The 23,468-nt window shown below is 35.9% G+C and overlaps 1 protein-coding gene across 5 annotated transcripts in view; it reads right to left on the bottom strand.

Annotated features, from left to right (window-relative positions):
- The window catches only part of LOC149844924 (phosphoglycerate kinase, cytosolic-like), a 138,653-nt gene extending 115,668 nt beyond the window's left edge, over window positions 1–22,985 (bottom strand). For all 5 annotated transcript variants that reach the window (XM_089995374.1, XM_089995377.1, XM_089995376.1 and 2 more), the window contains exons 1-6: window positions 22,472–22,985; window positions 22,275–22,363; window positions 17,653–17,920; window positions 17,036–17,379; window positions 10,710–10,995; window positions 6,633–6,700 (exon numbers count right to left, since the gene is read on the bottom strand). In XM_089995374.1, the coding sequence (XP_089851500.1) occupies window positions 6,633–6,700; window positions 10,710–10,995; window positions 17,036–17,379; window positions 17,653–17,920; window positions 22,275–22,363; window positions 22,472–22,571 (1,155 nt within the window). In that variant the 5' untranslated portion in view covers window positions 22,572–22,985. The remainder of the gene's footprint in view (window positions 1–6,632; window positions 6,701–10,709; window positions 10,996–17,035; window positions 17,380–17,652; window positions 17,921–22,274; window positions 22,364–22,471) is intronic.
- Between the last annotated feature and the right edge of the window lie 483 nt (window positions 22,986–23,468).

The raw sequence follows: 23,468 nt of genomic DNA, 5'->3' as shown, positions 1-23,468 counted from the left end.
TTGAAATGAAATTAAAATTCTTCATATTTCAATCTTATATTGTACGTGGTTTGAAATGTGTATATCCGTACATTTTGATTTGATTGTTATCTCTAGTGTAACCGCGCCCAAAGTCTTAACCGTTTTTAAAAATTGTTTCCGCATTATAAGATCTGATTTACTTATACAACAACAACTACGCCTTCATCCCAAAACAATTGAGGTCGGTGATATGAACCAAAAAAGAAAATCATTCTGGGACTTACACATGAATCCTTCTCCTTCAATCATTTATATCCAATGCCATGTCCTCGGTGAGGTTCAAAGCATTCATATCCTTTCCTATCATCTCCATCCAAGTCTTCCTAGGCCTACCCCGACCTCTTTTAACTAATATATTTTCTCATTTCTCCATCCTTCTAACTGGAGCATCATTAGGCCTTCGCCGAATATGTCCAAACCACCGTAAACGATTCTCTCTCATCTTATTTTCAATGAGTGCAATGCCTACCTTCTTACGTATCTCCTCGTTCCGAATCTTATCTTTTATTGTATTTCCACACATCCATTTAAGCATACGCATCTCAGCTACACTCATTTTTTGAACATGATGTCTCTTGGCAGCCCAACAATCCGTACCATATAGTAAAGCGGGTCTAATAGTCGTCCTATAAAACTTTCCCTTCAACCGCAATGGCATTCTACGATCGCACAACACTCAAGTTGCACTTTTCCATTTCATTCACCCAACCTTTATCCTATGATTTACATCTCCATCAATTTCTCCATACTTTTGAATGATAGATCCCAAATATTTGAAACAATCATCCACCGGTATTTCTTACTCACCAAGCTTCACTACACTCCCATCACTACTTCGTTACTTACTAAACCGACATTCCATATATTCTGTCTTACTCTTACTCAACTTAAAACCTCTTGCTTCCAATGTCCGTCTCCATAATTCTAACTTAGCATTAACCCCAGCTCTAGACTCATCAATCAAAACAATATCATCAGCAAACAACATACACCACGACACATTTTCTTGAATTGATCTCGTAAGCTCATCCATCACTATAGCAAATAGGAAAGGGCTTAAAGCAGATCCTTGATATAACCCAACCGTTATAGGAAAATGGGTTGTCACCCCTCCACAAGTGCGGACATTGGTTACTACTCCTTCATACATATCTTTAATTATACTAATGTACTTGAGAGAAACACCTTTCTTCATCATTGTCCACCAAAGAACGTCCCTAGGTACTCTATCATATGCCTTCTCCAAATCAATAAAAACCATATGCAAATCTTTGTTCCTCTCTCTATATCTCTCAATAAGTTGTCTAAGAAGATGTATAGCTTCCATAGTTGATCTTCCAGGCATAAAACCAAATTGATTCTCCGATATCATGACAACTTTCCTCAACCTAGACTCAATCAGCCTCTCCCAAAGTTTCATAGTATGACTCATGAGTTTTATACCACGATAGTTTCTGCAATCTTGTATATCACCCTTATTCTTATATAGAGGCACCAAAGTACTCTTCCTCCACTCATTAGGCATCTTATTTGTCCGCCAAATCTTGTTAAAAAGATTTGTCAACCATTCTAAACCTTTCTCTCCCAAGCATTTCCAAACCTCGATAGGTATACCATCTGGGCCAACTGCCCTTCTTGATTTCATTTTCTTCAAAGTCTCTGCAATTTCTTTCTTTTGAATTTGATTTACTTATACTTATCAAAAAAAATTGGTCTTAAAATTTCAATATTTGAACTATAATTAAGGTTAAAAATTTTGGGGTGTTACTCTCTCTTTCTCTCTTAGCATTGTTCTACTTCTATTTTTCTTTTTCTGTTTTTTTAATTTGGCTAAAATTGTTGGTCTAGTTTATGCTAGGTATTGATGCGCTCTTTCTAGCTTAGTTATGTCTACTTATGCTCTGATTAGGTCGTCATATTAGATCATAAAAAATACCAAGTTGTATGGATCATTTTCGTTTCCATCTGTTATTTTTCTGCATTTTGAGATAAAATCCAACAAATTTGACAGTGTGTACTGTGTGTATAATTGTATATTGTATAATGATTGTACTATAAGTTGATTTAATGTTCTAAGGATTTAGTAACATCTTTGGCAAATTATAATTTGAGTGGTTATTTGCCTCCAAGCACAGAAAAACTATGAACCACACTTCTTGCAGAAGAGAGGGCAAATATGAAGAGGTTGCTGGAGATTAAAAAATATTCATGAGAGCAAAATAGAGTTTCTATTGTTTATGATGGATGGGCAGATATTCAAAGGTGTCTACTAATCAATTTCATTGCTTGTTCGCTTAGTGACCCAGTATTCTTGAAAGTAGTTGATGCATCTGGGCAATATAAAAATGCAGAGTATTTGAAGAAGTTGTTTATAGAAGTCATAAAAGAAGTGAGTGATCAGAAAATAGTACAAATTATTACAAACAATGCTCCAGTTTATAAAAGTGCAGCGTTGAGTTTGGAAAGTGAGTAACCTCATATTTTTTGGACTCCCTCTGTAGCACACAGCTTGAATCCGGCCCTAAAGAGCATCTGCAACCCCAAAGAAGAAGAAAATTCACAAGCATATGTTTTATGTTCATGGATTGAAGATTTAGAAAGAAATGTCAAAAGCATTAGGAATTTTTTTGTTAACCACCATCGTGCTAATGTTATATTTAATAGGCATTCTGACCTGAAATTGTTGAAGGTCACTTAAACACGTTTTGCATCCATCATTGTGATGGTGAAGAGGATTCAAAAAGTGAAGAATGCTTTGGTTAGCATGGTGACTGATGAAAATTGGACATTCTATCGTGTTCATGATGATGTTAAGGCTCAAGAAATTAAGAAATTCATTATTGATGATGAGTTTTAAGATAGAGTGGTATACTTCCTTCAATTTACGCAACCTATTTGGGAAATATTAAGAGAAGTTGATAAGAATGAGTCCATGTTTCACAGAGTTTATGAAATGTGGGATAATATAATTGAAAAAATACAATTTATAGTTTTAAAGCATAAAAAAAAAATCCTGCATTGGATGATTCAGAATTTTTTAACCATATTCATTCAGTTTTAGTCAGAAGATGGGATAAGAACAACACTCTTTTGCAATGCATGGCACATTCTCTTAGTCCAAAATATTATGCAAAAAAGTGGCAGGCAGGTGGTATTTGTCGTGTCCCTCCAAATTTAAACTAAGAGCTATCAAGACATAGAAATATGTGTATGATAAGACTTTTTCCAGAAACATATCTTCTAAATCAAGGACACAAGAGTTTGAAAACTTTTCATCTTCGAGATTATATGGACAAGCATTATTCGCTAGAGAAAGGATAATATAGATCCTATAACATAGTGGTCAACATTTGGATCAGAAACACCTCTTCCCCAACGTCTTGCATTAAGATTGTTATCGCAACCTGCTAGTTCATCTTGTTGTGAAAGAAATTAGAGCACATATTCTCAAATCCACAACATGAAGAGAAACAAACTCACCAGCAAGCGTGCAAAGGATTGAGTATATGTTCATTCAAATCATCCACTACTTTCGCGAACCAATGATGAATAAAGGTACTAATTTGCTCTCTTAGTTATTTGATTATTTCTTAGTTTTTTATTTAAATATACTTGTATTGTATTTAACATTTTCAAATTGGGTTTGTAATGCAAACAAAAAACATCCAAATTTTAGGATGTAAACCCAAAAGAGTGTGACTTCGAGGGAGAGCATGATTTCAATATGACAAACATAGATTTATCTGAGCCGAGTCTTACTTCTAATGATGCATTTGATGATGAAGAAGAAAATTATTAAGATCCATTACTTCATCGTCATATACATTGTAGGATATACTTTTGGTATGTAATTTAGTTCTTTTCTGCTTTACTTATTTGAATGATATTTAGGTTGATTTATGTAATTGCTTTACTTATTTGATTGATATTTAGGTTGATATATTGCATGCATGATGAATGATATTATGACAATGTTAACTGTTAAAACTTTAAAATTATATATATATATATATATATATATATAATTTTTTACATTTTTGCCCTGCCGCACCCCCACACCCGCACCCATGTGACATAGGTTATGTCTAACTCTACTCCCAAAAAATATTTTATCCTCTCTAAATCCTTCATTTGAAACTTCTTGTTGAGCAAGATCTTAAGCTCCCTGATGTGTTCACCAAGTCTCCTATGATAATAATATCATCAAAATAAATGAGCAAAAGCGTAATAGGACCTTTCCCTTTGTGATAAAAATAGTGATTGAGAGGAGACCAGTAGAATCCATGTTTTTAAATCTATAGAGAAAACTTCCTCCTTGAGATCTCTATGCAAAATGTTCACATCTAACTAGTTTAGGAACCAACCATGATTTGTTGCAAGAAACAAAATGACTGTGATGGTTTACCTCTTGGCTACTAGCTAAATGCTTCCTCATAATCAAGTTCATACTCTTGTGTATATTCTTTTACAACAAGCTTAGCCTTAAGCTAGATTGGCTGATGATAAGAAGCAGGTCGATACTCCCATGGAAGCAAATTGTAAGTTAAGGCATTCAGATGGAGAGCAACTTCAGGATCCTACGGTGTACAGACTAGTTGAGTTTGATTTACTTGACCATTTCTCGACCTGAAATCACTTTTGTGTTTATGAGTGCTCCTAGATCCTCACATCTTGAAGTTGTATCATGTAGCATCGGATACATCAGTGGCAGCATGAATTATGCATTGTTCTTCTCTTCATCTGCAAGGCTTGAGTTGAGAGCTTATTGTGATGTAGACTTTGGGGGGATTTCACAAGATAGTCATTTGAGCACTAGATTTTGCATGTTCTAGGGAGATTCCCTAATATCTTAGAAAAGTAAGAAGCAACAAAGAGTTGCCCTTTCCACTGCAAAGGCCTATGGCCCAAGTTACTACTGAGATAATTTGGTTAAGGTGGTTGCTTGGAGATATGGGAGTCAAATTATGTGAGAGTACTCCATTGCATTATGATAATCAAAGTGCAATTCAAATTGCTAAGAATCCAGAGTTTCACGAGAGGATCAAGCACATTGAAATTGATTGTCACTTTACCTGAAAGCATATCAAAAAGGGGTGATTTCTCTCTTTTATGTCAGTACAGCTCATTAGATTGTAGATGGTTTTACTAAAAGTTTGTCATGCAAAACTTTTCAGTCATTCCTTCACAAGCTTGGTATGATGGTGTTTACATCATCTCAAGCTTGAGAGGGAGTGTTGAGGATTTAAGTGTACAATATGTATTTTACATTTGCTTTGTGCTACCCTCCTCTTATTGTATATATAATTATTCTTGAGGGTAAAACTGTAAAGTAGGAATAAGAGCAAAGTAAAAGAAATTTGTCTTGTAGTAAGACTAGAGGGGTCGTGCCCTATAAGGGTTGTAATGCTTTTGTTTTCTTGTTAATGAAGCTTCTAGTCATCTTCTAACCTTAGCCTCTCTTGTGTTCATGGCTTTCTCTTGAATGTGCCATGTATTACTGAATTTGTACAAGTTTGAACTGACCTCTTCTGCAGTTTCATAACAGTAAAATCATTAGGAATGCTTATAAACACATGTTTGATTCTTTTTTATCTAGATAACCAGAGTTCCTTACAAAAGTAGAGCATGTTACAACTCACTGTTCATCTTTCTTCTCGCACATGATATACTCTGTTGGGATGGACCCATAAAAATGTCCCGATTTGTTGACTTTTTTAAAAACCAGTTGAGGCAGGATGCAGAGGATAAGAATGATGGAGAATTAGAAATCCCTATCTGTCATTATGCTGCAGTTTTTTTCTTTGTATTGGCCTTTAGACTTGCTTCCAAATTGCGATGCTCATAAATGTAGCATCAGTCATTGACTCCAATAAATGAAATGGAGGGAGCCTTAATCCTTTGACTTGCTTATCCCCAAAAAAAGGAAAATTCTCAAAATGGTACCTAACTTTTTAACATAATTAAAAAACAGACCTACCAGTTAGAAATTCTAAAAAGGTACAAAATATTTGTTTATGTAGATAAAACAAACTTTTCTAAAATTAAATGCAGTAACTACTAACTTATCTTTCAATTAGTACAAAGATATTCCTATTTGACCTGACAATAATTAGAATATATGATTGGTCTTATATGCCAACCTAGATTTGAAACACTTATGAATTAGGTGAGTTTTAATATTATATATTCTTTTCCTTAATTTTTTATATTCATTTTCCTAATGTATTAATATTCAGATTATCATTGTCCCCATGCCACAAAAAAATGGTTCAATTTATACAAAAGAAAAGCTGAAGTATGAAAAAGAGAGAAAAGTGAATAGTAAATCTTTAAAGATCATATTTAAGATTTTGCCACAAATTTAATGCCAAAACTATAAAATTCTTTTTTGTTAATCATAACAAAGTGCAGGTGTATTCTTTAAATGTTTTGAAACATGGATGCATATTAGAATTATGCTAAGAACGTAGGTTCAAATTTGGAAAATACCCAAATAGCAATAACAATGCAACAAGATTAATATTGAAATGCACATCAATGATGATATTAATTGGAAAAGAAAATACCAGAGCATGAACCCTCTCTAGTACTTGTGCACTAATAGTGCTCACCTTGCCTTTCAAAAGCAATGATGACAATTGACGTAATGACATAGGTCCAAGATCAACAGGCTTCCAACCTTAAAGTTGTAGACAAGAGAAACTGAGATACTAATCTTGTAGAAAATGAAAACCGAGACTGCCATTTATGTTATAAAGAAAGAAACTACCAAGTAGAAAACTTAATTAATGCACTTGAGATACTATAATGAAAAAATAATATCAATCAAACTTCAAGAACAGTATCTAGGATCAATATTTATATTAAGTAGGATAGGAAAATATCAAAAAAGAAAAAACCCGCACCATAGACATGTATAGGCAAAAAATTATGAAATGAAAACTAGAGAATGGATTTTATGGATAGAAAACTAGCATAACACAGCTTCAGAAATGTAGCAGGCTGCAACAATATAAATCCTGGTGCATTACACATTTTCAGAAAGTGAAATGCTTTTTTCATTTTTTTAGGCTTCAAATGACTTTTATATTTTCAATGTTTGATTGTTTAGAGGAATTTTTTTTGCCTTCCCAACCATAAGAGGGTGTTCGCAACACGTAATAAGTTTCTCTGGTGGAGAAACTTATCACGGAGAATAATTTGCTGGGTCCCCCCAGAGGCTTTTTCTCTCTGTTTTTTGGGGAGAAGTACTCCTCAAAACAGCAGAAAGGTAGGAGAATTTTATCATGTGTTTAATGGTGCACGTAGGCCCCACAAAAAACCAAAATTTTTTTCTGAGGGGAGAAAAAATCGGCACCATCAAATGCACTCTAAAAGCATAAAATTTTCCTCTAAACATAGAAATAAATAACACCCATGGGAAGCTGCTGATAGGAATTAACACCCAAGGGCATAATTTTCTTTCAAGTTAAAGGGGATTCATTAAGAGCAGATTTGTGTAGACATGTTCTCTCTTTTCTGATTTGTGCCTTCTTCGATGGTTAAGTGTGTATAGTACCTGGCTCAACTGCTGTGCCAAATGATTCAAATCCATTAACTGTGTTTGAGGTGCCTTGTTCTCATTTTTCTATCCTCGATCTGTTTTATGTCTGCATCTCCCCCCATGCATTTTTGTGATCTCGACCTATGCTCTTCATCTATCTAAAAATCCCTCACTGCTTTTCTTCTTATGTTGTTATCCTTCTCCTCTTTCTTGCTTTCTTATTTATTGGCTTCTTCTTATGCTGTTTTTTCTGCTATTATGTGTATGCCTCTCTGATTTGTCTATCAACAGACAGATCAGAGTTTTGCTAAATCATACCATGTGATTTTATTCTAAATCCCAATGTTGTAAGTATTATACCATATCGTACGATACAATATGTATCATTACTAAAGGCAAAAGCAATATGATACACTCGTATTATGAGTGTGTATCATATCTGTAATGTATGTATCATACGGTACAACCTTTTATTGTGTTGTATCGTACAATACAGAGTGTATCATACGATACACCTTTAGCAGACTTTAAAAATGGCCGAAACTTGTTTTTTATTTGTTGGGTTTTAAAGGCCTCTTGAGGGCCAACTTCTTCGTTTGTATAGAAGCCATTAGAGGGGTATTCACACACCTTAGGAGTTGTGAGAGCAATTTGAGAGCCGATCTGTGCGCAAGGGAGAGGACTTTTGCAGTTTGCTCAAGTAAGAATGCATTTCCACCATTTTTTCAATAAAGTGGGTTAAGGTAAAAAAATCTCTATTATGATACACCTTCTTTAAGGGGTATCCATGCACCCTAGTGCCAATTGAAGACTTCAAGTTTGAATTTACATGAAATAAATATTTAAGTGAATGAAAGGTTCCAATCCAAAGTCCAAAACATCCATTTCAAGCAGTGTATGCCAAGGTCTAGACATATCACACAGAAAAAAGGGATTCTCATTACCAGACCATACGACCTGGACAACCTTGGTGAAAGACTAGAGTCAGCTCTGTGAGAGAAGTCGTTAGTTTCTAATACTTGGGGTATTTATGTCACTTATGTATTAACGTGTTGTATTGTATTACCCTTTTGTATGCAAGGATAGTTGATGTTTGATGATGTCTTATGCAGATCATATACATATAAAGGATTCATATGTGTTTTTATGGCTGTATTTTGTGAAATTCATCATTGTTTCATGTGTTATGATTTTTGTTCATTTTTTCTGATTTTTCATGATTTTTTAAAAATTTAAAAAAAAATTATTCAATACGATATGATATGATACATATCTTATTTTAGGGCCGACCAATATGGGTAACGATACGATACTTACAACCTTGCTAAATCCTGTTCGCCTTATCCAATTTGTTTCTTTGTTAAACCTTTATATATTTTGTTCCATTAATTTTTGCTGTTATGTCTGTTGGTTTCTATAATTACAGAACAGATTATCTCAGCCTAGAATCAGATCTGTAACAATTGTGACATTACTCTTGAGTGAAACTAGCAGCGTTCAAGCAGCAATCTTCTTTGCTATGGCTGATGCACTATAAATAGGGATGCTCCAGCAATTTACTGCAATATAACCTTGCTTTTGTAAGACTGACAAAATGCTTGATTCTAGACAACATTATTAAACTGAGGATGGGCATTTTGAGGTAGATGAAGTAAACTGTGATCATTCATGTCTGTGTTTCTTTCACGGCTTCTTATTCCTTTACTTTGTCTAACCCTCAATTGTCTGAGCAGGATAAGTTAGACCATTCATTAATGGCAATTATTGTAATTTGGTTTACTTTTAGTGTTTGTTTACTTGTACACTAATGGGGTCTTTGTTGCAATGAGGAGCCTAAGAGCCACCTCTCTCATTGAGAACTTTTGGGGCTTGCCTTTTCCTCTCATTTTCTCCTTCCCCCTTCACTCGTTTTTACTCATCTTCATTATAAAATGTCATGGCATCAGAGCTATAGGGCGTCTTGAGATGTGATTGACCATCGTGTCTCTCCTATTCCTCTTATCCTTTATGTATTTTCTACCCTTCCTTTCTCTCTCTCTTGCCAAAACCCTTTTCGTATTCTATTTCTTGCTATTTTACAAATGATTTTGCTCCAGATGTATTTTCTTTGTCTAGTCTGCATCATTTCACACACCTAAAGCCTTGTTGAAGACTTAAGCAAGATTAACTCATTTTCATCAAATTTCCTTGCAAAATCTGCATAGTTCAGCCTTTTTTCACTAATCTTTACTACGATTAGGGGTGGGCATCGGGCCAACCCAGGCCCATTTAGACCTCACCCCCGGGCTTTAAGTGCGGCCCGGTCCGGCCCGGAGATGGCCAGCGGCCCATTTACTAACGGGCCGGTTTTTGGCCCAGTTCTTAACAGGTTCGGATTTGAAGAGCAGACCATGGCCCAGCCCAACGGGCCAATGTGAAGCCGGTCGGGTCTGATCTGTCCCTACCCAAATCCATTTGTAAATAATAATAATTAACAAGTTCCCAACTTCCCATGTACCCAACTAATTATCTTTCTAGTTTCCATAAAATTAATGCAACTAATTAAGTAAATAGTAATAGTTACCAAGTTACTATGGAATAGTTAATTTTTTAAAATTTTCAATTATTAAAAAATTAATAAATAACTCAGGCTCATCGGGCCGGGCCGGGCCGGGCCGGGTTTCGGCCTGGTACCTAACGGGTCTGGGCCTAAAATCTTGGCCCAAACCGGCCCATGGCGGGCTGGGTCGAATTGGCCCATCGGGGCCGCCCATCCCGTTCCCACCCCTAACTACGACACTACTATAATAGGTCATAAGCTGCAAGACTCATACAAGGAATCATGCCAATGCTGACATGATCACTCGTTCTGTCATTACAGATTGCGAGACTGAGCAATCTTGTTTGTCTTGATTTATGCTTGGCAATGAGATGAGTAAAGCAAAAGGCTTAATATTTGGCACTAATATGATGTAGAGGATACCGTGCCTATAATAGTTTCATATCTGAATTGACTGGAGCATCATATAATTCATGATGTCTGCAAACAGAGCCATACTTTAACTTATAGATTTGAAATACTGGTATAAGCACAAAAGACAAGTCATGAGCACCAAAAGAACATAAAAAGAGGCTATGAAACAAGAAAATTCATAAGTCAGCTTACCATTCATTAAACAATTGGAGGAAATCACAGTGAACAAATTTGGATTGGACTCTTTAGTGCACAGAAAATCTTTTGGAACCTGAATAGATACATTCATTTCTTGAGCAAGACGAATTAAGGTTGATGCCTCTCCGATTGAACCAGATTCAACAAGATCTGGAGGAACCCACATTCCTAATGCATTCATAAATTGGAACACCATCCTACCAACAAAGACCACCGCATCACACTTTGAGATGAGATGACGTAGAGCATTTTTCTTCTCTACAAGATTACCACCACCAATCTGCATCATTTTTTTGAACAGATATGAAATCATACGTTATTCCAAATTGCATCAAAGAACAGCGTAAGTGAAGTAGATATAAAATTAAACAAGAGATCTCAAGATTTTTCTTGCAGGTCTAGAATGTAGTAATGGTTAAGACCACATCATGGAACCATAAGAGAAGATTAAGCAAATAAGGGTGGAAATTGTGTTGATGGTAACCAAGGGATGATAGATATGAGGAAAATGAAAGAGTTGAATCCTGACATGAATTTGCCTTCCCTGCAAAACCTCCAAATCATCTGTGGAGATGACATACAACAGCATCAGATTGATAGGTCACTGGATGGAATATTCTTTTCAACCAATGACAATGTTTGCATAGGTAAGAATTAAGAGACATACTAGTTATTCATACTTTTGGTAGTATCAAAGATCCATTAGTATGGGCAGATGAATTTAGACTGCAAGATTTGAGTACAGCAGCACCATGCATGGGACCCACTCAATCTCAAGAGGAAGATGAGAGTTTACAAGCTGCACCAGCTAGCACAACTGACAGCAGAAATGAAATAGGATCCATGGAAGATATTTATGAAGCCAAGCTTATCCTATTAGCTGAAGGGATTGATATTTGTAGAAAAATTAGATCCTGCTGACAGAATTAATTTTACCATTGATGATACATGGGAGGAGGATCTGTGTGTATTTGATGTGAGCAGTATGTTTAAATCATATTGAAATTGATATTTATGGTGTTTAATTAAATAAATCTGAAAAAAAATAAAACCCTAAATATGAAAAATCGATTTTAGGGATTTCAGGTTTCTTTATGAAAAATCGGGTTTAAATTTTATTTGTTATTATGATTCATGTTAATATGCATGTATTGAATGATCTGAACCATATTCATGTGTGATTCATGATTTTATACACGGCTGAAATTAAATATCATAAATAAAATTATTAGTTTATACCGATTAGGGTTTATGAGGGCATTTTTTCGAAAAATACGAGTTATGTCATTTTATTTGTGATATGTACTTGATTTATTCATGATCAGCCTATGTTTTGTTCATTGTGTTAGATATGATATACATATATATGATTCGTATTTGATTCAGAATTTATTTTTATTTATCTGATGTTTATTTTAGTACATGAGAGCTTGTTTTTTAAATAAATGGTTTCTTGTGTGCTTCATATTCGATTCCATGCATTAGATTAATTTGTTTACAGTATAAAATCATGATGATGCATGTGTAAGTTGTTATTGATCGTATTATGATGAATCGAATCATGAAAATCATGTTTATATGGTTTATTTTATAAAATTATAAATTATATATGATTTTTCATGAAAAAGCATACTATCTTGTTTTTCATAAGCACAAACAATTTCCAAGAACTTTATCGTACGCTCAAACGACTTGGCCAAAAATTCTCAAATTTTAGAGAGATGTTCCAAACTCATAGAGGAAGTCCTAGGAGAAATTTTGGCTTTGTTCAAGTTTCAGATGAAAAGTTACAGTTTTCGAAAGTCAAAAAAGGATTTTGGTCCAGACAAACATCCTATATTTTGACTGTAGTGTCTTGCCGATTTTATTTCTCTAAATACGTTCTATGGTTATGGATGAAAAAATTATCTGTGTTAGATTACATATCGAGGAAGTCCCAATAAAAATTTGGTGCACATATTCATTACGGTTTGTGAATCAAAAATCACGGAAGTTGGCTTCAAAACCAAAAAAAAATCTAAAGCACAGCATGTCCAAGAACCTGAACAGGCTGCGATCCGTGAATTTTAATTCACAGCTCCGATGGAGTTTGGACCTGATCTCTGTGGAAGATTATTCTAAATATGTTCATCTGTTTATAGTAATTTTTATAGATTTTTTCTGATTCTGTAAAGATACATTAACAAAAAATAATTGGTTCTGTAAAGATACTGAATTAATGCTTCTTAAGAGGGGTTGAACCGAACAGGTCAGTCCAAGAGCAGAAAAATCAGTTTTAGTAAAATAATTATTTCTTCCTACTCCGAACTCGGATTGAGGCAAGGCTTATGGCTATGTTTAACTAACACATTTGTGCATATACTGCAAAAAATTTAGATTTTTCATCACTGTAATAAGATCAAGACAGAATTTATATCGACTTATAAAATTTAATCTCTGCAGTTCCAAGTTGGAACTCTTGTGCTCATGTTGTCTGGGTTCTGAAAGTGGACCAATTAGGACACGATTGAGCTCAAGAATTGAACCCAACAAGTACATGAATGATTCAATATCAATATGTGTTCTTTTGATGTTTATTATATGCACTTTGTCGTTGTGTATGCTTTTATGAATTAATGTATTACATGTGCTTGTATTGAATAGCATGCTTATGGGTATGCATGTGATATGACACGTAGTATGTGTGCGTATAGTGCATATAGGGTTCTATTTGCATAAAGTGTTTGAAATATAGCATGTGGCCATGTGATTCTTGCATATGATACATTAATGTGCTTGTGATAATGGTTAAGTGCAGCATGCTATGATTGTACATAGAAGGACTATAAAATGTGTCATGTGTGAGATGCATAATAACAACCATCCGGTTCTAAAAGTATGGACTAGAGACACAATGTGAGTGGACAACTCAGTTGCACTGACATATAGCTTTAATAAAAAGAACCCTGTTGGCAATTTCTGAGTGAAATTAGTCGTTGAAATCTCAGGATAATGGATCAGATTAGCAGTTCCAAGCGAAATTAGTCGTTGAACCCGCATGGTCAGACTTCCCTGGCCTGCCTTGGAGAGGGCAACAGGACAACTTGCATAGACCATGTTTTTCTTTGTGGGTGAAAGGTCTCACTGGTCTCCAGTCCATGGAGTTAGGGGGATAAACTACCTAAACGAGTCGTAGGCGGTATGTCCATGTGTTTGCAGAATTCGGATCGATCCTGTTTGTAACCACTACTGAGCTTTTCTTGGCGTTGGACCACTCCCAGGTGGGTTTAGCTCGGTCAGTTATTCGGTTTTAATTAAAATACATTGAATAATATATCCCAAGTAGTTTGGATTGGGTTATGGGGCTCTTTGGCATACCCATTGAGTTGTTAAAAAGTGAAACAATGCATTAGTTGAGTAGGGACACTATAAATATTGCATGCATATTCATAATTGATTTTGTATTTAAAGCATGCTCTTGCTTATGTGATATTTAACTGACATATTTGGATATCATTTTCTCTGAAATTGACTGTTTGATTGAATGCTTATGATTATCAATTGCATGTACATATATGCGTTGTGTTATGTATATGTCTTCTTGATGTGTTTTCTATTGAAATTGTGGAAGTCTAGGCCTGTATTTTAAAATCAACAAATACATATAGTTACGTTGGAGCAGTTGCGGGATGTTGCGGGATGTTGCAGGGGTGCCATGCGAACCAACTATTGATCCCTCGAACACTTTTTGGATTTTTATATTTGTTTAATTCATTTAATTTAAACTTATAAACAATTGCTTTATGGAATAAATAGATTGGATTTATTATGGTTTGGTGGTGACATGTTTTTACCTACCTTTAACTCACTTAAAATGTTTAACCGGTTTCAAAATAATATTTTTGCTGTGATTTTGAAACAATTGGTCGTCTTATTTCGAATGTTGTTCTATAAAACTAGTAAATATTGGTACTTGCATAGGCTGACTCCTTAGAGCTTGATTTGATTAAGGCAATACCATAAATAAGACTTTGTTTAAATATATATATATATATATATATTTAGGTTAAGATTCTGAGGCGTTACACCCATTACATGGGAATTGGAATTCCTGAGTATGAGAATTGTGAATCCCTTATTGAGGAATTGTGATTCCCATGTATAGAAAGCATGATTCCGGAGTGCTTCTGGTAACTATGGTAAGAACAGGTATCGAGTAGATGAAAAAGGATAACCCTTTGGCTGGTTCTAGTTGGCTGGGACCAGTTTAGCCATGCATTTTGAGCATTGTACATTTTGTACTTTTCTCCTTATTAGAAATATTTGCTCTTGCAGGTAAAACATTGCTGCCTCTGCCTTTCCTAATAAAAATTTTCTTTATGGACTCCTAGGGAACAGGAAGAAAAAGATCTTACCACAATCCCCTAGAGTAATACATATTTCACATGCACATATCAGGATGTACCCCTATCCTGTTTCAGCTTGCAAACTGATCATTTGCCACCATATGCTAATGAAATGCTTATCCAAGTGATGGCTGCATGTGCATGACCAATTTGTGCTGTCTTACAGCATAAGGTAACAAAATGGATACCCCAAGTCAAACATGGAAGAGGTGTGTTGCTAAACCTGATATATTACTATAGAATTCAGATGCAAGTCTACACAAAATGATTCAAACCTTTTATTCTTCAACACTTCCTACAAATAGTTTCTTAGCAGTCAATGAATTTTCTGTAGCAAATATTGCATGTTCTTTGCACAGGGAGCTTGATCAGAACAATGATTTATTCAACAGTCATTTATCACTTTTTCTTTTGACCACAAGGCTACCTTGATCTGGTAGGAGCGGCCCATGAATGTCACCAAGGTGAAGGGCCATCACAGGTCCGAGACTCATGGGATGTGCATCCCTGCCACATGGTTGAAGCAGGACATACTCCATGCTCAGCGAGAGGGACCTCAGGTTTTACACCAATGAGCTCAAATATAGTACAGTGAGGTGGCCTCTCCCCCCAGCTTAGCCAAAAAAAAGTCTTACTTTTATAATCAACTAATGCATGACAATTCAACATTTATGGACCATGCTAATGATATTGCTAACAAATAAAGAACAAGAAAATAGAAGAAAAAAGATTACCATTTTTCTCTTGGCAAACAAGACATATCACTGAGATCCAATAGCAAAATGGAATATCCTTCCAAATCTCATGATAGTGACCTTTTGAAAACTTTGGCATCTCCATCTGGCATTGTATCATTTTGGAATAAAGATGGTAACAATTTTAATGGTCAAAATGTGAATTTGGACCTATACAGTTGTATTCTTTTAAATTAGAGGACGGAAGTGCGTCCCACAAGAAGCTATTCCCCAGGTTGAAAAGGAAAAAGGAGTGCCGACTGAAATAAAACAAGTGGAGTTCCATAGATAGACCAGATAGATAATGATTGATTGCAACCACAGGATTCAAAAGCCATCCAAATGTGAATTAGTCTTTATAAGTTTTTGTTAATAAACTAAAGATTTCAAGCTCCACAATGACTTTTGTTAAAATACATGTAATCTATATATATATATATATATATATATATATATATTGTCTAATATACCCAATAGGGGTATTTTAGTCATTTCACAAGTACCCAATAGGGGTACTTGTTATTTTCCTTTTATTTTTGTAATTATTTTTGCACTTTTTTTTCTTTTTATTTTTTGCTTTTTTGTTCACATATGGGGCCCCACCATGGAGTCGATGGGGCCCCCAACGGTCACATTTGTGACTGTTGGGGGCTCCCAACGACTCCATGGGGAGACCCCTAGGTGGCTCTTCTTTTAAGGCCTTAAGGCCATCCCTCCTCTCCTTCTTTGTGTATATATAGGGGTGAACCCCTCTTGTATTTTCACTCTTGAGAGCTCTCTCTCTTTTCAATAAGAGACATTTATATTTTTATGTTGTGTTGTCTCTTTGTGGGTCTGGGTGTTACCCCTTTTGTTTGTTCATTGGTGGATATTGTAAGTGCTTATCGCACTCTTTGGTTTTCCGCATATTTCATTACAACTTTATCATCTCAAAGTGTTGGTTGAGTCAGAACAGCTATTGCAGATTCAGCAGTCACTGCCAAGCTAGTGCTTTGGATGAGACATGCTTGAACACAGCCAAATAGTCAAGTAAATGAGTCCGCTAACAAACAGTTGACAAAGGCCAGTCATATCATCTAAGATACAAATATAATGCAGATGTCAAAGCAAGTGAGATAGAAACTCACGTTAACCAAACATCAAGACATACAGAACAGCAAAAAAAAGGTTTAAAGATATCCAGTTGCTTTTTGTTCCGTACAATTGCAATATATGGTCGTTTACGTGGCATCATGGCCTTCATCAGTACAGATAGTTCTTCCTCGAAGTGAAAACCCGCTATTGAAGCATAAGTGAAGCGTGTCACACCAACTGTTGATGCTAGCATCCTATGAGACTGGGATAAAGCATCATTCACAAAGATGTCAACTCCCATCGATAATCTTCTAGCAAATTTGGAACAATTGGCAAATTCTTCTTTATGATTTTTAAGGTTCTCAATTAGAAGAACATCAGCAATTACTTGCTCATCCATCTTCGATTGAATGTCCCCATACATGCTGCTAGCCACTGTAACTTTAAGTTGCAAAACCTCAGATAAATAATCTGAAAAGAAAATTCCATTTTTTTAGCCTATGGAAACATTATATATCTTAAAATCAAAACTAATGTAAGAATTTTTGTTTAATGTGTAATATTCTGCTTCCTTTTATAAATATTCAAGCTTCAATAGTATGTGATTTATAGGTTCTCTATAAAACATGCATCTTTACAAGCAAGCAAACAAGAAAACAAGAGAACGTTATACGTCATTCCTCAAGGTGATTTGATAGGAAATAACAACTAATGATGTCCACATGATTGTTCATAGTTACTAACCTGCAACATATTTCGTAGAGAAAGTCTCTGAATCACTACAATGGTTCCAAGAACTGGCAAGTATCACCTTAGCGCCAGAGTTATATAAATATTTGATGGTAAAGCAGGCATTGTCTGCTCCAATGTTAAAAGTTTGTGATTCCTTCAACAGAAGGCTGGAATCAAATCGTACCAATACAACTTTCCCATGAAGTTGTTCCTTTGGGAAATTTCTAAGCATCTGCACTTGCAGATTGAAAGCACTTTCTCCTGCATCGCATGCCTTGTCCTAAGTTTAAGAAACAATAGGACAGAAATTGATTTAGAGTTCATAAATATCCAAGATATATAAATTTCAAAAAAATAGATAGTAGAGACAATGAGCAGCTCTTAAGGAAAATACATTTTTTTATTCCAAAGAATACACAAAGTAATTTTGTGTAAAGTAGTCATAAATGCGTAGGAGAAGCTAAACAACATGTAATAGTCTTGACATGTAACATAAGAAATGTCAAAAAGGTCCTATAATATTGCTGAACGTAAATCTAAAGCTGAAAAATGCCCATCTCATCGAAGAAGATATTTTTGAATTCAACAATATAAATGAGTCAAATATATAATAATCATGACTGGTTATCCAAATCCTCCTATAGTTGATCAGAAGCTTAGATAGATTTTGACTTTAAGCTAACATAGAAACTCTACAATCTTGCAAACTAAATCTCTTTAAAAAATGTGGATTGATATCTCAATGTATAATACATCCTGGCTGCTAGTTGTGGTTTTTTGCTCCTTTTTTTTAGATAAGCTCCATGCTGAAGCAAGAGAGGGCACAATTCAGCAAAGGTAGGATAAGGATGACTAGACATAATGCTTACAGCAAAGCATTTGCACTCCTCTCTAAGACCTTGCAAGGGATAATAAGCCTTGTCAGAATCTAATATGGCTTATTTTACCATCATAGTGAGCTGATCACATTTATGTTTTATAGACGGGCTTCTCATCTTTCCTGCAACTCAGCAATTTTTTACACAAATTCATCACAATAGCCTAGGATAACTATACTTGGGGATTATGCAATTCCTTCCATAACTCTGATGCTGTGGCCATCTCAATGACTTTTGCTAGGATCTCATCAGACAAAGTGGAATTAACCCAGTTTATGACACCTTGGTCCTTAGCAAGCCAGTCATTCTTAGGAACCACAAAAGTTACAAAAGACTTGTACTTATTAGTTTGAGAAACATACTCCAAATGTGGTGATATTCCAAGTGATGGGACAACTTCATATAGTGGATAAAGGGTACAATATCCCCCTTTGACACCAGAAAATGATCTAGAGTCAACTTAGGATGGACTTTCATAAAGTTTATACTTTATATTAGAAGATAAAGAGACATCTTTGATCCAATCAAAGAAACAAATATAGAATCAATTAAAATAGGGGTCAACCGGTCAAGCTGTTCAGAAAGAATGATCAGAAAATGAGGTCTCAGGCTGCAGAGAATGATGTTAGCAGGTTGTGCGGCTGACTTCAGCAGTCGGACGATGGATGAGAAGGAATGTCTGGTCAGTGGCCAAAAACCAACGACACACCAAGGAAGAGAAAGGGTGAGGGAATGAAGAGGGACACAGAAATAAGGAGAAAAGAAAGAAAGAAAGGCAAGAAGAAAGAAAAAGGAAAAAGAAGAAAATAAAGTAGAAAAGAAGATAAGAAAGAAAGGAAGAAGAGGAGAGGAAAAGAATAGCAAAGGAAGATGAGGAAAAGAAGAAAAGTAGTAGAAACTATCCAAAAAGGAGGGAAGGATCGACATCAACGAATGCTCTATGGCTCTAATACTATGTAAATCTGGTATAGAGAAGAAAGAGAAAAGAAACTGTTGCATCACTTGATCCCTTGTTCTCATGCAAGTGAAGGGAAAATATGTAAAAATAAATTATTTATATTCAAAAACATACAAAAAGAATAGAAAAAGTATTTTCAAAGAATAAAGTGTATAAGCTAGAAATGAAGCTAAAGAGATTGTAGCACCAAACATAAAGCACCTACAATTTTGCTAAGATTACAAAAAGAGAAAACTAGAGATGTAGATCAAGTTAACCATACTGAAGATGAAGATGAAAAGGTTCTTGTGAAAGATAAGTTCGAAGATAGATGAGAACAAAAATGAAAGCATAATCAAGGAATGACATATAGATTGAGTATTAAAGAACTTGAAACTGTAATCGGACAAATGAAAAACAATGCACTCGGACCAAATGAGGTTGGTATAGAAGTTTGTCATGTGAAATATGATTAACATAGCTGATTGGACCATCATCGAATAAACCTTGCTTATAATGTTACTAGACAACATCTGTAAGACCTACCTACAAGAATGAATGGGATTTACAAAATCATGCCAACTATCAAGCCATTAAACTTACAAGTCCTACCATGGAACCTTGAGAGAATAGCGAAGCAATCTTAGAATAAATATTTTTGAGAAGCAAGTAGATTCATTCCAAGAAGATCAATAATGTTAAGTATCTTTCCCTATTAAGGCAATTTACGGATGAAAATTTTAAAGGAAAAGACATATAGTTTTGTTGAACAAGATAAAGCATATGATAGAATCTTAGGACAATTAATTTTGTTAACATAAAAGAGAAAATGCATTCCGGATGGTTACACAAAGTATTAAAGGCATGTAGTGTGGAACTAAAACTAACATGATAATTATGATTAATGACCCCAGAGCTTTTCGGATAAGCTTGGTTACATCAAGGATCTGCATTAAGCCCATGACTATTTGGAGTTATGGAGAAAGTGGCATCATCTATAGAATAAAATGTCACATGGTGAGTGCTGTTTGCAGATGATATAGTACAGAAAATAATGCAACAAAAAATTAGAATTGTGGTGAGTACTTTGCAGTAGGGCAACAAATAATCGAGTTAAAGCCTAGGTCTCTTGAGCTTGGCTCATGTAGTTTGTATTGTAATTGTCTTAAAATTATGCACCTAGCTAGCATAAGCCCACATTTGACTTTGACTAGGATATGTTTGCTAACAGTTAGGGGAAACTTAATTGAGTTAGCTGTTATCTGACCATTCGACACTTAATTGAGTTAGCCGTCTCTGGTTGTTGGACACTAGTCATTGGAATATGACCATTAGACATTTATTCTTGACTTTAGACATTCATTTTTCATCATTGTACCTAAATCTATATATACAGATATTCTTTTGAGAGTCCTCATTTTCTTCATTTCCCTTATGTCTCTCCTCTCATGTTTATCATCTAAAGCTACACAAAGGTGATTTTGTTGTGGTAGGCAACCTCCAGAGTGCAAGTTGGGGTCTATTTAATGAAAAAAAATTGGTTGTACATGGAAGAAAAGTTGTGATCTACCCCATTGTTGAGCTTGTCTAAAGCTCTGGCTGAGCTTGAAACATAGTGTTCAAGCTTGGCTTAGCTCAAGGTTATATTGCCATTCTCACGCCCCATTTTACTTGAAAAAAAGATTATCTATGTTCTTTCAATAAAAGCAACAAAAGGCACTGATTTTTACTTTAATTTTGTTCTTTAAGTAAAACCAGTAGAGGGCCTCATATGTGTGTTCAAGTAACATAATCAACGGTCAAATGCAATTTTTTTCTGTTCAAAATATACTGACCTTATACGCATACAGAATCAGTTTTCAAACTTATCATTGCACAAGCTTATCAAGCCTCTCACAAGCCCAAGTTCCAGGACAAGATTGACACTTATTTGTCAAATAAGACTAAAGGGCTCAAGCCATTTGTTAAAGGAGCCCACATTCAGGCTTGACTCACATAATTTATAATGTAAACTAGCCTGAGCTGAACTTTCACTCGTCTGGTCTAGCAGTCACAGTTGCACCGAGTCAGTTGGCTTCTAGCCGCTAGTCCCAGGCCATGCGACAAGCACACGAAGGACTCAATAAGAGCAATGCAATGATTTAGCATGATATTTTGAAAATGTTCTAGAAAATGGAATATTTCAGGTTGTTTTAAACTCCAGAATATCGTGATATTTGTGTTAAACTGTTTGCATTTTTATCAGCTATTTTTTTTTCTGAAAACAACTAGTGAATTTGTTCATATATTTTTATTTCATCTTGCAAATATATTTTTGTATTTTAGTTTATCTCCTTTTGCGGATAGAAATGAAATAAATATGAATATACTCAATTTCGTACGAGGATTTGACTGCCTTTGTTTTGTCGTTTCAACGTTTATCGCTATGGATATGAGTTCTAGACGCAAAATCGCAACTCTTTTAAAAACTAAGTTACGAGGACACGGCTTCTAATTTCAATTGATAAAATGATACCCATGGGTTTAATATGTAAAAAACTATTTATTGTTGAGAATATTATTAAAACATTTAACATAGCAATTTGCCGTTAGTTATGCCACGGTGTCTCACTCACATAGCTCTACCGTATCGTGGTGTGTCGTGTCCCACAGACACACGGCTTATAACGCGTCCCTGTGATCCAGGACCCGTGCGTCCTAGCCGTCAGACCCGTCCCAGCCGGGCAGACTAGGCTGGCTAGCCGTCAACTGGGCTGTTTGGCACCACCAAGAAGCAATGAAAAAGAAGAAGAAGGGAAATGGCGAAGCAAAGGAAGGACCTCTTGATGGTCTGGTGCTGTCCCCCGGCGTCCCGCCCGCAGACGACAACGCGGCACACAGGATCGATCACACCTGAGCCTCTTTCTCACTGTACCGTCAAAAGCCACAAGGTAGTCCGTCCATCAACTCGAGAAAGCAGGCAGATACAAATGCTCAATGAAAAACCAAAAGGGAGAGGAAGAAGAGGCGCCCTGACCTGGGAATCGAGCACGGGACGACGTCGGGAACCCGCCAAGCCGCACGGCGAAGCTCGAACGGCAGTTGCTGCTGCTGCACGATAGGAGCTGGGGCGTCATAGCAATTGGCCCGGCCCACTCCAGAGGAAAGAGAAACCCTAAGAGCAATCAGAGGTGTGCAGGACCCACGAGGGCTCCAATCATCTGCTGAAAGTTTCTCACCAAGTTGACGGGACGTCACGAGTTCAGAAACCCACAGGTGTGCGGCAAGGAAGACCTCTGATTTTATGCCAATGAACTCAGTGAGCGAGGGCGACTTTTCTCTGGTTATCAAAGAAGAATGAGAACTGTGCAGGAAGTGTTATCAACAACTGGAAGAGGGCCCGAAGGCACCAGCGACTCCCAAAGCGGAAACCTCGCCGCTGCCTCTCAGCTGGTAGGAGAACGCCTCAAATGGACACAAAAAAGGGGGAAAAGGGCTGTGATGGGGGGAAGTGCGTTTGTATAGCGCGGGAGAAGAAAGAAAAATGTCCCAACTTTCGCCGCGGCCTCCCTGACTTTAGATCAGATGACGTGCCGCCGCCACCGTCCATCTGCACCAATCGGTGGGCCCACCCTCGGCCTCTGCGAATGACGGCATTTGGACGGTCGTGATGGATCATCCGAGATATTGAGAACATAGCGTTTCCCAGATATTTTCTCGAAGGACAGATATCCGCATAAACAAATATAACATACTAAGAATATATAAAAATATGAACAAATCAATAAAGTCCTAAAACATTAATCAAGTATGCTTACCACATTAATGCAACAATAAATTGATTCTTTCAAAAAGGTGATATTTTGAAAATACATATGTTCTTAGCAATATATCGCCTTCTGCAAATGCTCATAATTAAAAGTGAACATTGCTGATATTTATAACACAGTGGCTTATACGGATGTCATGATCCAATCCAAATCATGTGTGTCATCATCCCCTATTTCTCGGACATGTCACCTGTCCTTTCAGGA

This window comes from Nuphar pumila, chromosome 2 (genome assembly GCF_984573655.1).
Source record: "Nuphar pumila chromosome 2, dmNupPumi1.hap1.1, whole genome shotgun sequence".
Lineage (NCBI taxonomy): Eukaryota > Viridiplantae > Streptophyta > Magnoliopsida > Nymphaeales > Nymphaeaceae > Nuphar > Nuphar pumila.
This window is presented reverse-complemented; position numbering and strand designations above follow the sequence as displayed.